A 16785-nucleotide genomic window follows, 5' to 3' on the forward strand; every position below is an offset into this window, starting at 1 on the left:
CTACTACTTCCGGGAAGCCGGGCCAGCGGTGGGTGACGCAGGCTGTTTGAAGAGCCGCTATTTCCTGGTTGAACAGTCAGCCATTTTGGGTTTCAAACGAGGAGCCTCTGGTCTGAGGGAGTAGCTAGCCGGATAGTTACTTTTTTAATCGGAGGAGATTTGTTGTTTCTGCTTCGTTTAAGCCGACCGAAGTGTTATTTAAGAAGAGGAGTTACTTTCACAGTATCAAATCCACGATGAATCCTGAATAGTAAGTGGATTAATCACGGAATAGCAGGAATAGCCTGCTAGCTTTAACCCAGCTAGCGTTAGCAGATTTTTCAACAGTGGTCAGGTTTGACAGCTAGCCAGGTTAACTGTCTACTAGTTCTCTGTCAGCAGAGGCGACTTGCTTGGCTGTGTCAAAACGAAACCTTTTAGCTTCATATTAGTCTTATTAGATGTTACATTATTGCTTTGATCCCTGGGGACGTTTACGTTTAGTTTTGTTTAATAACTAGCAGTCGATTATTAGCCGTTTGGGTTGACTAGCCGTTTAACCCCGGTAACGTTAGCTAGCTAACTGTTGATTTGCCTGTCCATTTTAATGTAACCGGGTTATCCAGCTAACTCTTACATTTACAGTGGAAGATCTGACGTTGATGTAGCTAAGGTGTTACAGTTTAGTGTAATATGTAACGCTGGCTAGCTGTTGTTACGATAATCAATTTATATGACAGTGGTTTATTAAAATAAATAGCAGGTGAAAATGACTAGAATCAAATTAACAATGAGAGTTATGGATTTTCTGTTTCCACACTTTCATTGAGTAACTTTGTCACTTCAGGTAACCAAATGTTTAACTCCTGTTGTTTGATAATGTTTAATATCTCCAACTGGATATTCACTTTTTGTAACCCATAAAGGATTCATATAGGTTATTCACAACTAAATATGAACTTCTAGAGTAAAGAATGTTTACTGAAGCCAGACAGCAGATTATAGAGATCTTATTCAGGGTTGTGTAGCTTATACATTTCTATATATTTTTATTATCATCTAAACCTGCCTGATCATGCAGTTGGGTCAATATACAAATAATCAACCTTAACTGCTCTTTCTTTTTGTGATTATGGATGCACCAAAGTGATTGTTTAAGTAGAGCAGTAAATAGAAACTATTGCAGACCAAGTTCCTTGTGTGTTAACATCATGTACTGGTCTGCAGAATAAAATAAAAAAAAGTCAAAATCTATTAATGGTTCAACCAATATGTTACATTTCAGATATGAACTGGTCCTACACGAGCGCTTAAATAAACAGAAATGAAAAGAATAAGTGCTGTGGGTGTGTTGCTTCGTTTGCCGTAGACCACAGATCGGCCTCGTAGTGCTTCATGCTTTGTTTCATTCTTCTTATACAGACAGTGCTGCCATGGCCATTGTCACAGCTTTGCCTAGATATTGTTCTCAGCCTTTGTGAATCCATCAGTCTTTCATACGGCTTAGAAAATGATAAGTGCAGGTTTAGGAACGGAAGCCACCCTTCCTCTGCTCAGCTGTGTGTTAGTCATGTGCAGATCACATGCCAGATGACGCGGCTCTTACAAACCTTTATGCTAAATGCTGAACAACTGGAAAGACACTTGCCTTCAGGATGTGTTGCCTACAATTTACATCGTACAACTTTCTAGTAGTATCATTTGAATGAAAGCTATATGAGGCTGGGTTTTTGCTTGTATTGCCATCATGTTCTTGCCTATCTCTTAGTTTTTTTGTTTTTTTTTACATGTTTTTTGAACAGGCACATTTTTCATAAAGAGTACAGTAGACATTACCCAGGTTTGTGTAGCCTAGATATTTTTCTTTCCTCATATCATCATGTAAACCATACACTCTAATAAAGCTAGTTTACAAGGATCAGTTTAAGTTAATGTTGCTCTTTTGCGTTTAGGGAGTAGGGATGCATCAAAATTCAGTGCTAATGTTCCTTATCAGCAGACATTGTGCCAGTCCAGTATGTGCTCACAAAAATAAGATGCAGCTTTCATAGAACTTTGAATACTAGATGAAATAAGAAAGACAATCTCAAAGAGAATTGCTGTCGTACAAGGTAGAAAGAGCAGATTTACTGAATGGAAGAGCTTTATAATACGTATTATTAAAAATATTATTTCCTGCAAATTTGCTGCATTATGATTAGCATTTTTTAAAATAGCTATCATTCCTTTTTTTTAGTGTGATAGTGAAACACCTTGTAATGTGAAGGTTTTTCATTATTATTATTATTATTATTTTCATTATTAGGAAAACTGCCTAAAATGTGTTGACATATTTTGTTCTGGATGTCTGTGTAGAACACAGCAGCAGTTATTGTCAGCTCTTGTCAGCCTAATGAGGAGAATATGACTCAAATTTATTGCAATGAGATTGGGCAAGAACGTACAAGGCCCCTGAGCTGAACCAATGAAATAACCCAGAGCAGGAGGATGAGCAGACACAAGCATACTTCCTTTGCTTTTCTTTGTTGGGTCTCTGAAAACAGGATTTCCAAATCCCCACCCCTCAGCACAGCAAACATTCTACAGCCTTACTTTTCCAGTTTTCACAGATATTGACCATGTTTCATATACCTCACTGTGCTTTTCTAAATACAGGTGTGTATGTCTCGTGTCTGTCACGAAAAAGTTTATAACCAAACATACAAACCCACTACCTGAGAGCAGGTTGTTGGAGCACATGTATGCAGGGGTCGTACAGAAACACATACTTAATATATTCTATTATGTGCACAAAACAGTAACTTATTACTTCGACGAAATATTTTCAGTCTGCAAGGTTGTTCTCACCACGTAAAAAGCATGGTAGTTAAAATAGGGAATAAAGTGACCAAAAAAAGAATATGTTTAAGAAGCCATTGTATATACAGATTGTAATGATCGATATGATTTGATTTGTATGTATACTACATACTCTGTCAGAAGTGAAGAAGGCCACATCAGGGTTTCTGATCTGTTTACAGGAAGCATAGTTAGGTTGGTGTTTTCATTTAACTTTCATTTATCTTGAAGGAAGTGAGGTTTGAGGACTGTTAATTTTCACTAAGTTGAGTGCTTTATTAAAAGCCTTACCTCAGAATTTTGTTTTAATCTGCTTGTTTCTGCCTCATTTTAATTATTATCAATAGCAATAGCATGGGAACCTTTATTTAGATATCTTGCACAGAAACTGAGCATGCTGCGTCTGTTTCTCATCATCCAGTTGCATCCCTCTCTGTTGTCTCATGAATACAAAACAGAGCGGAAACCGGCCAAGCGCTCTACATCAAACCCAAGAATGCAGATCCTTACTCTGAAATTGAACATGTGGCTCAGCCAATTATGTTTGCCTTCTCAATCAGTTGGAAATGGAAACACCATGAAGAAGTGTTTAGAGGCTTGAGCACAGCAAGCTAAATTCCCCCTCTGAGGAATCCTTAATCTGCTTACTCAAGTTTCCCTAGCATCAAGCTCCACAAGCACAGAACCAGCCATTGTAATGCTGTATAAGTCACTATACTCACTATCAAATAATGTCATACACTAATGTCATGCTTCAGTGTTTCTCTGAAGAGTCTAAACTTCAGTGCTTACATTTCTCTACAGATTTATTTTTCAAACCTGGGGAATCATTAATGTGTGGTTAAAATGTACTTATTCATTACAAACACTTGTGAAGTGGATCCCAGTCCTAAGTATCTATTGATCTGTTTTTCCAGTTCATGCCTTTAACACAAAAGTTCCTGTGTGAGCTAAGTCATGTCAGATCAGGAAATATACAGGGACCAACCTCTGGTCAAGGAAGCCAGAATCTAAACAGTATTTACTGTGCTGTTGGTCAATCAGAATGGATAATTGGCAGCCAGTGTTTTACAGATATTGCAGCCTAAAAAGCAGATCATTATTCCCCATTTTGTACTAAATTGGCTACTGTTAAATCTGATAATTGGCTACAATTAGAACTGATACTGCGTAATAATTTTAAGTAACATTAAAATATGAGGAATTCAAAGCCCTCTTTAAGGCTAAATAGAACACACACACACCCCATCTCAGCTGAACGCATAGTGGGGCATATCTGACCTACTCATGAAATTGTGGATTAACTGGGTGGCTGTATTATTCATGCATCTCAAAGCCAGGAGCAAGGCTGTGTGCTCAAGTACCTGAACCTCTGTGATTTTTTTTTTTAACTTGTGAAGTTACTTGCTTATTTCGACAATAGATCCAAATCCTGACATTCTTCTTAAAATAACTATACATTAATCATGTTAAATATTTGAGTTTATAATGTTGATAGTGTGAAGTTGTCATTGCAGCTTTAATATACTGTAATAAACCCCTGACACAGTAATACAGCAGATAGTGTGCTGCTGTTTGCTTAATTGACGAACACTGGTGTAGCTGACAGGGAGTCTCAGACAGAGGCATGTAAATCAAGCCTGAATATAACAGTATAAGGGCCACACCCAGACAGTTCTCAGATATGTCTAATCAGTCAATTCAGCTGGTGTTTGGACAGTGTTTTATCATTTATATATATATTTTTTTTTCATTCAGACTTTGCTGGTTGTGTAATATAATAACTTTAATAGGTTTAATAGGTTTGGTTACATACACATATTTTTAATATTTCCTAACCCTGTATTTCCTGAGATGTTAACTACACTTGCAAACCGTCTTGCCACAAGCCTCTAACATTACATGTTATCACATCCTGCCAAAGAAGAAATAATGTGATATACGTGTTGCATTTTTGTAACTTAATCCCATGTAGCCGTAGCTCAAATATATAAAAATATCTCAATGCCCCAGTGTCTAATTCTTTTTGTTGCTCTCTTCTCTACAGTGACTATTTATTCAAGCTGCTCTTGATTGGGGACTCCGGTGTTGGAAAGTCTTGTCTTCTCCTCCGATTTGCAGTAAGTGCTTACATCTAGTTCAGATGCAAAACAGAAGTGATGTGTCTGTGTGTGAGGCTCAGCTGAGTTTGACGTGTTTTCACAGTATAAGATGACATTGAAAATACGAGCCTTCTTGTTCAGTTCCAGTTTTTGCTCAGCTCAAATTGTTCAGTCGTGATGGCTCACACTGGTGTTTGTCATTAATGTTAACAGGCATCTGGCTGAAAGCCCCACATGAGCACATTTTTAAAATGGCATGTGCACATTTCTCTCTTCATGAACCATATAAAAAGTCATATTTGGGAGACAATTATCACAGCAGTAAAATGAAGAAGCTGGTGTTTACCAGCTGTTTATGATTAGGTTGAGAAGGTAAAAGAGGCCAGATGCATATCTTTTGATATCCTTGCAACTATATCAGGCAGTCATCTCATTTTAGCGTTGCTGACGTCGGGTGATAAAGACAGCCACATAAACATGCACAGTGAAGTGCAATTTGGGAAGCAAAGCATAAATCCTGACTGCAAGCATAATAAGACATATCAAGACAGATCAAGGACCACATAACCACTTTGTTTAGATAGACGACCTAAATCTGATTTTTATTTATTTATTTTTTTGGACATATCTGATATTCTGTGGTCTAAAAATTCTCTGTAGGCTGTCTGGAGTCCTATTGGAGTGTTTGGTCCTGGAGCGATGAGGACATGACTGTGCAAACAAATGTGACTACAGTCTGAACAGACTTGGTCAGATACCTTGCGGTGTGAACAAAGTAGCTGAAATGTGCTTTTTTGTGTTTACACAGCTTACCAAAGTGTTACCTTTCGACAAAAAAAAGTTGAAATGCAATATACTATGACTGTACTTCCCAACCATCATCTTTTTTTTTTTGTTCAATTATTTATTTATTTTTTTCAGGATGACACATACACAGAAAGCTACATTAGCACTATTGGTGTGGACTTCAAAATAAGAACTATAGAATTAGATGGAAAGACCATCAAACTTCAAATCGTAAGTCTCCTTCAGATCACCTTTACATTGACATGATTTAGGATTTTTAACTATAACTTTTTTTAATCTTATATTTGGTTTACATGCTGGGGTAGACAAAGTAATGGTTACATCTTATAATATATGGATATTTTATGCAGAACAGCTCTGATTTGATGATTTCTACAGTGTAGAGATTTTAAACATGTAACCTTTAAGGGGTCTGTCTTCCTTGTTATTCATGGTGGTTTTTATTTCCCGCCACTCTTTACAGTGGGACACAGCAGGGCAGGAGAGGTTTCGCACAATCACGTCGAGCTACTATAGAGGAGCACACGGCATTATTGTAGTCTACGATGTTACAGACCAGGTAAGACTGCCAGATACTGTCGCTGTTTTCTGAAGCTTCTCCTTGTTTATGATAAGACTGTAAGTTGATACCAGTTGACCTCTTCATAATGCTGATCTCTTTTTTTTTTTTTCTCTTCCCCTTAGGAGTCCTTCAATAATGTTAAACAGTGGCTACAGGAAATAGATCGCTATGCCAGTGAAAATGTAAACAAGTTATTGGTGGGCAACAAGTGTGACTTGACAACAAAAAAAGTGGTGGACTACACAACGGCAAAGGTAAACATGCTTTTCTTTGTCTCTTTGTATGTTTCTAACATTTCTTTTTGTTGTTTATGCTGTAAATTATATTATACCACAGCACTGTTGAATTCTCAGTTCTGATAAGGTGTTGATTAATTTTCAACATCAGCTATTCTTTAATAATAATCAACTTAAATACTATATAATAAAAACAAATTTAAATCTGTCATTATTTAACAAAGAAAAACATAAGTTTTTCTGTAAGAACATGTAATTTCTTACAGAAACCTACATGTAAATACAGTTTTCTGTTAGGAGACATTTATTTAACGTTTATAGAAGGAAAGCTGTTCCTTTGTCTTCTGGACAGAGGACTGCGTTTTCCGATTTCTCAATAACACGACAAGCCGCTTCTTTTTTTCTTCTTCAAGAAAGAGAAAAAGATTGTTAAAAGCTGCTAGAAATGAAAGTAATAACAGGAACGAACTTGTCTCACAGACATACCACAATGTTAAATGTAAACTGATAAAAAGTATATTTCCTTCATTAATTAAGAAAAAATTAATTGTTGACAAATTGCTGTGGTGTAAAAGGAATAAAGCACTCTATGACGTGCTGTTATTAAAAAAAAAAAAAAAAAAAAAATCAACTTGGATTTAACTCTATGAATGACAGTGTCCTGTCATTAATTATTTTCCTATAACAGCACGCCACAAAGTGTTTAATTCTTTACATAAAACATGTCCTTTTTTTGATTCAGGTTTTTTTTTTTTTTTTTTTAAAGAAATGTACCATTCTGTATGTTACTGTGTAGGAACTAAAAGACCTCTGTCTTTCTCCAGGAATTTGCTGACTCCCTTGGAATCCCTTTCCTGGAAACTAGTGCTAAGAACGCCACCAATGTGGAACAGGCCTTCATGACCATGGCTGCTGAGATCAAGAAGCGAATGGGACCTGGAGCAACAGCTGGAGGCACGGAGAAGTCCAACGTGAAGATTCAGAGCACTCCCGTGAAGCCTGCGTCTGGGGGCTGCTGCTGAGGGCGCCATGCTCCTCTACCAAAAAGTCCCAGAAACCCAAGCAACAAGGCCCAACAATACCAGAGAAACAGAACTAGACCACTTATTTCCACAGAGACAAGGGTGAGATCAAGAGACAGGAAACAACTTAAGTTGCCTAAATTGTACTGTATGTAGCCGCACTACCAACAAAACCATAGAAGAATCTTCAACCTTCCCGGCTCCCCCCCTTTTAAACATGTTAACAGGTCAGATATTTGGTAATGGTCTGGGGCTGCATTGAACCACCCCTACATCTCCCCCCCTCCCCGGCCCCAGGCAAGACAGAATTCATTTTCACACAACTGTGTGTCTGTGTGCAGGTTTCTAAGGAATATTGTGTGTATTTCTCACTGCATTTCACTGCATTCCTACTGCAGGGCTACTGTGGTCAAAATACAATGACTCCTTTTTTTTTTTTTTTTTTTCCTTTCCTTTTGGTTTCTTATATTTTCTGTGTTGATTATTTTACTGTTAATATCAGCATGTGTAGGTTTTTGTCCCCATATACGGTGATTTGCCAATCTGCATTTTAACCAACTGCACAACAGTGGCTGTCCAATGTCAAAAAGTCTAGTGAAATATATGTACATATACATTATGTATATATATGTAAGATCGAATTGCCAGTTCTGTAGAAATAAAGACATTATCGAAGTAGTTTTACTTTTAAATCTTTTGTATTTACTTTGTGGCTTGTACTTTTGTCGCGCTACATGTAACATTTAACAAACAAGTAAAAATAAATATTGTACCACCACACTGTACAATATCAGATATGTTTGCAATTCTTGATAGAACATGGAGACCATGTATGTGTTCTGATTATTTATTCAACATTTATATGGGAAAAGATAACTGTTCCTAATGTAATCTAAAATCAGTTTCAAGTTAGCCATTACCTGTGGAATATCTTGCAAGTGGCCCAACTGCATATATATAAAACACTATGTTCTCATTTTTCATAATAAAGACAACTGAAGTCCGCTTTGAACGAGCGTGTTAACAGTTTGGCATATAGTTTGTGTTGCCTGATGCCCAAGTCTACATTTTTGACCTTGCTAGATAATGACTATTATGCTATGCATTATATATTGAATACCTGCCTCTTTGCTTATCCATGTTCCCTCACAATACTATGAAAAGGATTGTTTTGTAATTATTAGGGACAGTATCTCAGGTACTCTTTAAGAACAGAATGTATGCTCCAAACAAGATGTTGTACTTTTGAAACTTCTCAAACAGTTTCATTTTATTCAATAGCAATTACTTAAAATTTAACAACATTAAAATCCTTATACTGCCAAGTGAACATGATTTTAAAAAGTAGAAAAAAAATCACTATCACTAATATTTTATGTACATACAACACCCCATTTAAAAGCACAACCTAAAAACATACTCATTTATAGAACACAGAACAGAAAAATTGGTTGTACAAAGTTTATTCTCTTGTTGATAGAAAACTGCAACCAAGACAAATCTTAATTAGTCCATAATCCAAAAATAGTTAGATTCTTTATTTGAAAATGGAGTGTCTGAAAAACTTACTGCAGTCTCTTTAGAATGAGCTGTAATACCATACATAATATTATTTAGGACTTAGATCATGGTGCTTAAAAAGGCACACACTGTGCAGCCTGGACAACAGTGTACCTGTGCTTTCTGCTCCGGTAGAAATTAAAGCTGCAGGGCTGCTATTGAGGACCAGTGAGCTCTTATTAAAACTTAATGAATAGCCCTAATAACCTGAGATCCTGGTGTGTACCAGGACAGAAGAGCACTTCACTGTAACATAAAATGTTGCAAAATAATACTATCATGACACTGAGTGACCTTTTTTTGTAATATAAGAGCAATATACAGTACATGTAACTGAACATATCCGAAGCGAATGTGCAAAATTAAAAGTGCATCTGTGGTAACAGCTGACATACAATACAAGTGTGCTTAAAATATAACATGATAGAGCTTCAATGTAAATGTTTAAAAGGGTAACACACAAACATCACCAAATGTAAATGTAATTATGGCAATATGTGATACTATTAGTGATCTTATTAACCATAACTGTACAATAACTGAACAGTGTTAAATACTTCAACTCAGAATTACCGCTTTGCTTCAGATCCTTTGCACAACCCGTGCTATAGCACCTGTACGTAAAAGTCCTGAAAGTCAACTAACTGAGGACACAGGTACGCTGAACTCTACTGATCCTGACTGCTGAATGATGTCTCTTCTGTTGGGAAAGAGAATGAAGGTTTATAGTACAATATCCCACAGAAAGTAGGTCAATAGCTATATACAATGACATCCATTTAACATGTAAATTAACACCCAATTAACATCCAGTATAAAAAACAGACACGTATATAAAACGAACACATTCTGTAGGGATTCATCAAGGCAAGCATGTACACATTGAATAACATTTAAACATTTAAACATCAGGTCTGTCTAAGAAAAGTTTAAGTGAGCATTGCTTACCTGTGTCATCCTGAGAATCTGGTTCAGTGAGACAGTCCATGGTGGATAGGATCGAGGAGAAGAGGTGCTCTGAATGTGTCTCCAAGGCACGGGACTGCCTCTCTATCAACGTCAATGTATCCTTCAAAACTGGACACCCATAGGAGTAAGAGTATATATGACAACAAAGTTATTATTTAAACAAACTGATAGGTGGATGGACTGTAATAACCTAGAATGTTGGTTTTTATATATGTACATATTTGCAGTGCAAGGCTACCACAGATTGGCGGCGATATGAAATGACAAGGGAATGGAACAAAAACAGTACTGCCTTTATGTCAGGCATGCATGGTCTTATTCTCCAGCTGGATTTCTGTCACACATGACTGTGGTATTGGGTTACAGTCTACTATTTGTTCACAACTGCAGTGCTATAACCGTATGCCACACACAGGAAAAACGAGCCAGTGTGTTTGCAAAGTACAGAAGAAAGTGCTTTAACAGCACTTTAACCCTATTGAAGGTTCAGTAACACAATACAGATCTTCCTTCCAGGGACTGGGGGAAAAAAAACACTTTTGGGAAACACACACTGAGTGATGACGTAGTTTGATAAGGTTTAGGACATTTTAAGACACCGTGTCCACCAGGGAGAGCTATTAAAAAACAAGAACACTCGGACTGTACAGCCTATGACATAGCAGCTAAATGAACACTAATGAAATATTTAAATTATAAAATATGCTAATAATCAGTGACCTCAGGGGCACATTTGTCATAGCACCTTACCCATTAACACGTTTGATAGTTATTTCATTGCTAAGATACAGCACTAGTATGATAATTCAATATGCAAATTCTAAACTGAGCATGCATTTATAGGTTCAGCTTTACTTGTTTTAAAAAATGAAATTTTAGATGATTTACAAGGTCATAATATAAAACAGACTTGCTTTAGAAAAACATTTCTCAGAAAAACATGACTCATGAAAAAGACCCTTAAAACTTTGTGAAAATCAGAGTATTGGCCATCTAGGTCTGTGCTGTTAACATGACCACACAATATATACACATTTAATCCATGATTCATAATTTAGGCACATCTCTGAGCAAGCAAATATACCCATAGACGTAAACATAGGGCAACAGGTGTAGACAGTCAAAGCGTAATATTTGGTAATTGAACAATTTCTGTAAAAAAGAAAGTGTAATAAATGCCTAATAAATTGTATTAACAAAACAAGGCACAAACATGAAACATGCAATTATACATCTAAATTAAATACAAGTAAAAATGAATATTAATAGAATATTATGTCACTATCAGAGATTGTATCTATCAAAGAGACTCACAGGGAGAGGCTGAATTCATACAGCACAAAAGCATCTCTCCAGTCTGGAGAACTGACGCAGTAAGTGGCCTGTGGGCTTGGACTTCCTCCTGAAAACTCTGGAAATAATTCACTGATTGATTCATTGATTTGTTGACAGTAAAAATAACTTGTAGGAAATGTTTGGAATAAATCATTGCATACATCCAGGTATCTGACAATGCATACATCCAGGTATCTTATATACTATTCATAGTACTGACCTTATAGTCAGCCAGAGAGGTTTTAACACTCTCAATGTCCACTGAAGGAGGGGAAAGGACATCCATCTTCTCCACTACCTTGTGCAACCACTGAATCAGTTTTTCTAAATTTGAGCAGAAAGTCTGTCAAGAAACAATAGAAGTTAGCGTCCATGTCTCTGGCAGTTAATTCATTCCAACAGAAAGTTTTGACTCACTTGTAAGTGTTGCAAGAGGGACTCCTGGGTTTCTTCTGTCCCCTCATCAGTCTCTGTCTTCTCAAACTCATACAAAGACATTCCACTCAGCTGATCCACAATGGCTTCCACATCCGTCAGGTTATCTCTGGTTACCTGATGGCTGATTACCTGCGCTCTAGTATTCACTCCCTTCATCTGCTCTGTGAGAGGAACTTCTTCAGCAGGCCCTTGCACATAAGAGACATCAGCTGCCTGTTTCTCCACTTGTACTGATGAAGACCTAACAGAGGCACTCTCTCTCTGCAGAGACTCCCAATTGGTGGTGACTGGCTGACTTATCTGTGCTGTGATGTCCTTTAGTTTCTGAGAAAGGTCCTGAATCTCCTGTAGCTGTTCAGGCAAACGGAGAAACTCCTCATCAAACTCGCCAAGTGACCCCAGACGGGGTAAGATGCTTGTGGACCTGATAAAGCTTGGAGCAGACCTGGATGTGGAAAAGATGCCAAATTTCTTATAGTGAAAGCTGTCTTTCCCCTCACAATCCAGACTTTCCAATGATAAACCCACCTGCTCCATTGAGGAATTAAGGCTTCTAGACACCCTGATGTCCGATGACTTGGAATGTGCCAGTTTCCTCAGATTCGGATTTTGAAATCCAAATGTTTGACTAGAAGCTGGACCAGATCTACCCTGCCTCATTCCAGAAACAGGCTGGTCCAAAAAAGAAAGACTAGAAGAGCTGAGAAAACTGTCCACTTCAATGCCAGAGTCTTGTAAAGGTTGATCAGTGCGCAACCTGTGTTCATTTGAACGCCAGGTGTTGGTTATGTTGGGCCTTAGAGGGTATGTATAATCCAGGAGGGTCTGATACTCCTTGTCAGGGTCCCAGCTGGGAGACTTGCGGTCTGGAGAGGGTGGTAAAGTACTGGGGATAGCACAGGCCCAGTAAGTGGTTTGATAGTGGGACATTCGTTTAGGTTCAGACAAGTAGCTCTTATTGTTACTCAGTGAGAAGCCAGTGTTAAGAAGAGAATGTCTCTCCTGCTTGGATGCGCTTGTGTTTGCCCTTTGGGAAGTACGAGTTTGGGAAGTGTATGAATGAGGAAAAATCCGCTGGGTGGAAGTCCACTTAGGGCTTAATGGTACTGTAAGGCTCAAATCATCTAAAGGGGAACTAGAAAGGCTCCTACTTTCAACTTTGCTTGCTGAAGGAACGGGGCTGAAATTCGGTTCCTCATGAGAAGAACACAGCCTGAGCTCTGACAAATTCAAGGAAGTACAAAGATCTTCTCTGGGTGCTGAAAGAGAATAATCAATGATCTGGGGAACACTTGTGCTATCCAATATGTTAGAATCTGTCCCTTCATCTTGTTTTTGACAATTTCCCACACTGCTCATGTGAACCTGTGAAATTAAATAAAATAAGGATTTAATATTTTGCTATGAAACTATCATGTACACAGAATTCCTATGTTATAGCACTATACTATAATACTGTGCACAAGATTATGTACATTTTTCCTCAGGGTTTAGTCACAGTGTTTCTCTACAATAATGCAAATACCAAGTTGCAAATTCCTAGAGACACACAGTCAAATCTATAATACTTAGCAACTTATTAATCAAATCCACAAACATTAGAACCTAACTAAATAAAATTTATAACCATTATCAACTTACCCTTTCTGAGTATTCATGTGTGAGAGGATTCTTCAGGATTGAAATCTGGTGCTCTGTTGAGATCAGTGGCTTTCGGGCAGTATACAAGCTCCTGCTGGTCATGTACCTAGAAGTAGGTGCCATGGTAACAGTTTTTTTGCTAGCACCACTCTCTCTGTCGAAGTCCTTAGCGTCCTGGCCATGCAGTGACCCTGATCTGTCCCCGGCTTCCTGTGTGAAGTGTCTCGTGTAGCCACTGCGAATAAACGCTGGGATCCTGCTTTTACGCCTCCCATAGTTCCTCTGCTCCATCGGAGACAAGCTGCCCGATCAAGTTCAGTTAATTCCCAGAGCCATAGGAACACACCAAAACCCTTGTATGCCCCATTTGTTCTCAGTAGGACAGAAGAACTGTCAAAATAAGGTGATAAATAGTAAGGAGTCAACATCACCTGTAAGATATCTATAGGCTTCAAAAAGTTCTATTATGCAGAAGCACATTAGAAACTTAAATCCACAGGACATTGCATGTGAAAAGCAAAATGAGCTTAGTTAAATGTAACGATGAGGCTGCTAGTTGATATGGCTCAGCAAACTCAGAAAGAGTACATGCTCAGGCTTGCCTGCTATTCAAGTTTAAATTTGCTCTTTGTACACTGCCACAATCGCCAAAAATGTTCCAGGAAACCAGAAGACATTATTAAGAGTGAAGATGAATATAAATTAACAAATAAAACATACACAATGAAAATAATAAATAACATTTCACCACAGTCAATTAAATATCCACTATAAGTACTGCATATATCTATCTCCACCGAATCTAAATGCAGTGACTTTTTATCATGAATTGAATTAAACCTCTGTAGAAGATAGACGTGCTTGTGGAAGACTACTCTTGCCATTTTCCTGCTTGTTTGGCTCGGTCATTTCAGGTGCTTCTGGTTTCCATGGTGAACGACAGAGGATGGCTTGTCTAAAAAGCTGCTCACATGCTGAGTGCAACAAATTGCTTAAAAGTACAACGTACATTGTACTGAAAAAAGACAAAGGCAAATGGGCATTACTGTACTGTATGTTTAAATGTGGCCATTTTGCACTAAAGAAAAAAATGATGTTGACTTTTGGGAGTCAGTCTGCTGTAAAATCATGTGTCAGATGTATTGTAGTAGTCACACAGCGAGTAGCATTGCTGCCTCACAGCTCCAAGGTCCTCAGTTCAATCCTGAGCTATCTGTGTGAAGTTTCTGAGAATGTTCTCCTCGAGTCCATGCTGCTTTCCTCTGGTTTCCTCCCACCTTGCAAAAACAAGGTGGTAGGTGGATCGGCTATGCTAAATTGCGCGTGTATACTGGTGTGTGTGTGTGTATACTGGTGTTCAGTGTTCCTGGGATAGGCTCCTGTTCCACTGTGATCCTGACAAGGACAAAATAGTTGCAGAAGATGAATGAATGAAATTTAAAATGGCTTACAGGTAAGTCAAAGCGTGAAATGCTGATTTCTCTGTATGTTTGGCTGTGGTAATGCTATTGATATTTGAAGGCTTGGCATTGTTACTACAGTGGAAATACAAACGTGAAACTTTACCTGCTGCATGTGAGGTGTAATAACTCTCATGATGGGGTTGTAAGATGTCTCTGTAGTGTATACACACCTACCACAAGCTACTCTGTCACACAGAGGTCTGCGTGTTTGGACACCACCATGGCAACTATGGACTGAGAGCACTGGACCAAAATGCAGAGCAGCAAAAAATACAGCAAAATCCCCAGTGCTGCATTACTTCTTACAGTGTTCATGTGTGTTCTCTTGGACTTCATTCAACCCTTAGATTTTGCAGTGTATAAATCAGTGCATGATAATCCAATGGTTTAGTAACTGACCAATCAAAGCCTTTGTAGAAATCAGTATTTCAGACCTATCAGTATTATGACCTGAGTTTATAGCAAACTAGCCTATATTACTGAGGCTGCTACAGACCCACCAGTTTGAGTAGGATAGCTTAGAAACTTTTAAATGTTTAATCTATCACATTCATTATTTAGAGCTGAAACAAGCTTTTAAACATGCAGCATAGAGAAGCATCAGAAACTTTACTGAGACTAGCAACAGCTAGTGCGTCTTAAATAGCCGGAGCTGATGAAACCGAAAGGTATTCTCACTATATCTGTAAAGGACAAATGACTAAAGGGTTAACAAAGGAACATCTGTAGCTTTCACATATAACCGAGAATAGCTGTTATTTGTCACCAGCAGCAACAAACTCTCGAGTTAGTGAAAACTAGAGTGTATATAGCTAGCATGATTTTTAATGAGCGTAAACTTGCACTGAATGTTATCCCGCTTCTGATAATCACAAAGACAATCTTCGATGTTAGTAGGCAGCCATTTTATGTAGGCTAATAAAACAGTGTAAATACCTTTTTTCCCCAGATGAAGCGCAGAAGGAGTTTAAAAAGCTCAGTGTATATGAAATTCACACGCATACAGCCAGTAGTGAAGCGTTCAGCAGTGTAAATACAGTCCAGTCCGCTAGTAAAACGGTTCCTATTAAAGGCAGGCGGAAAAAGCGGAAGAGCTCGCGGCAGCCAGCCAATAGAAACATCAGCCTTCTGCACCGGCCGGCCATAGCGGAGGAAGTGCTGAGGTTCCTCTTTACTACTTTAGTTTTTTTTTTAATTTACTTTTATATGTTTATGTAGTTCGCAAATAGGGACTACAGTTATTATTATTATTATTATTATTATTATTATTATTATTATTATTATTATTATTATTATTATTATTATTATGATGATGATGATGATGATGATGATGATGATGATGATGATGATTGTGGTGGCTTAGTGGTTAGCGCGCTTGCCTCGCACCTCTGCGGTTGGCGGTTCGAAACCCACCTCCACCCTGTGAGCGCAGAGCCTACATGTTCTCCCCGTGCTTTGTGGTTTCACTCTGGGTACTCTGGTTTCCAAAGACAGTCTGTGTTGTATGCTGACTGGCATTGCCAAATTGTCTGTAGTGTGCAATTGTGCCCTGTGATGGACTGGCACCCCGCCAGGGTGTCCCCCACCCTGTGCCCTGGGATAGGCCCCTGGTGTTGGATAAGCAGTAGAGAACAGGTGGATTATGATAATAATTATTATTATTTTTTATTATAATACTACCACATTATGCCAGTCAAGTGGACTGGCCTGCATAAAACCTCCCATGTGAGAACACTGAGAAAGTCTGAATATTAATATAAATTAATATTTTTTAAAAAATCCATGTAACATCTTACCAGAATCAGATAAACCAACACTGATACTGCATAGGCT

General features: G+C 38.1%; 2 protein-coding genes across 3 annotated transcripts; one reads left to right on the forward strand and one right to left on the reverse strand.

Annotated features, from left to right (window-relative positions):
- The first annotated feature begins 88 nt into the window (after positions 1 to 88).
- rab1ab (RAB1A, member RAS oncogene family b) lies at positions 89 to 8558 on the forward strand. The gene is made up of 6 exons (XM_026937247.3): positions 89 to 250; positions 4865 to 4937; positions 5841 to 5936; positions 6190 to 6285; positions 6411 to 6542; positions 7349 to 8558. The coding sequence occupies exons 1-6, from the start codon at positions 237 to 239 to the stop codon at positions 7544 to 7546; spliced, it is 609 nt and encodes a 202-aa protein (XP_026793048.1). The 5' UTR covers positions 89 to 236; the 3' UTR covers positions 7547 to 8558.
- A 225-nt stretch (positions 8559 to 8783) lies between these two features.
- cep68 (centrosomal protein 68) lies at positions 8784 to 16083 on the reverse strand. 2 transcript variants are annotated; one of them, XM_026944763.3, is made up of 7 exons: positions 15889 to 16081; positions 13490 to 13879; positions 11828 to 13213; positions 11631 to 11753; positions 11390 to 11486; positions 10055 to 10183; positions 8784 to 9806 (listed from the first exon to the last, which is right to left on the reverse strand). In XM_026944763.3, exons 2-7 carry the CDS (start codon positions 13778 to 13780, stop codon positions 9775 to 9777), a joined length of 2058 nt encoding a protein of 685 aa, XP_026800564.3. In that variant the 5' UTR covers positions 13781 to 13879; positions 15889 to 16081; the 3' UTR covers positions 8784 to 9774. The 2 variants fall into 2 exon arrangements, with proteins under 2 accessions (XP_026800564.3, XP_026800573.3); XM_026944772.3 differs by lacking the exons at positions 8784 to 9806; positions 10055 to 10183; positions 11390 to 11486 and having other exon boundaries at positions 11631 to 11734; positions 15889 to 16083.
- Positions 16084 to 16785: the final 702 nt, after the last annotated feature.

This window comes from Pangasianodon hypophthalmus, chromosome 3 (assembly GCF_027358585.1).
Source record: "Pangasianodon hypophthalmus isolate fPanHyp1 chromosome 3, fPanHyp1.pri, whole genome shotgun sequence".
NCBI classification, from domain to species: domain Eukaryota; kingdom Metazoa; phylum Chordata; class Actinopteri; order Siluriformes; family Pangasiidae; genus Pangasianodon; species Pangasianodon hypophthalmus.

Bases quoted from the DNA above. Each gene is read 5' to 3' on its own strand.
- rab1ab (XM_026937247.3), top strand. The intron at 5,937-6,189 runs GTAAGTCTCCTT...CACTCTTTACAG, and splicing joins AGACCATCAAACTTCAAATC to TGGGACACAGCAGGGCAGGA. The intron at 6,543-7,348 runs GTAAACATGCTT...GTCTTTCTCCAG, and splicing joins TGGACTACACAACGGCAAAG to GAATTTGCTGACTCCCTTGG.
- cep68 (XM_026944763.3), bottom strand. From the start codon at position 13,780: ATGGAGCAGAGGAACTATGGGAGGCGTAAAAGCAGGATCCCAGCGTTT. The intron at 13,214-13,489 runs GTAAGTTGATAA...TTAATTTCACAG, and splicing joins CACATGAATACTCAGAAAGG to GTTCACATGAGCAGTGTGGG. The intron at 9,807-10,054 runs GTAAGCAATGCT...CTTTCCCAACAG, and splicing joins AGATTCTCAGGATGACACAG to AAGAGACATCATTCAGCAGT.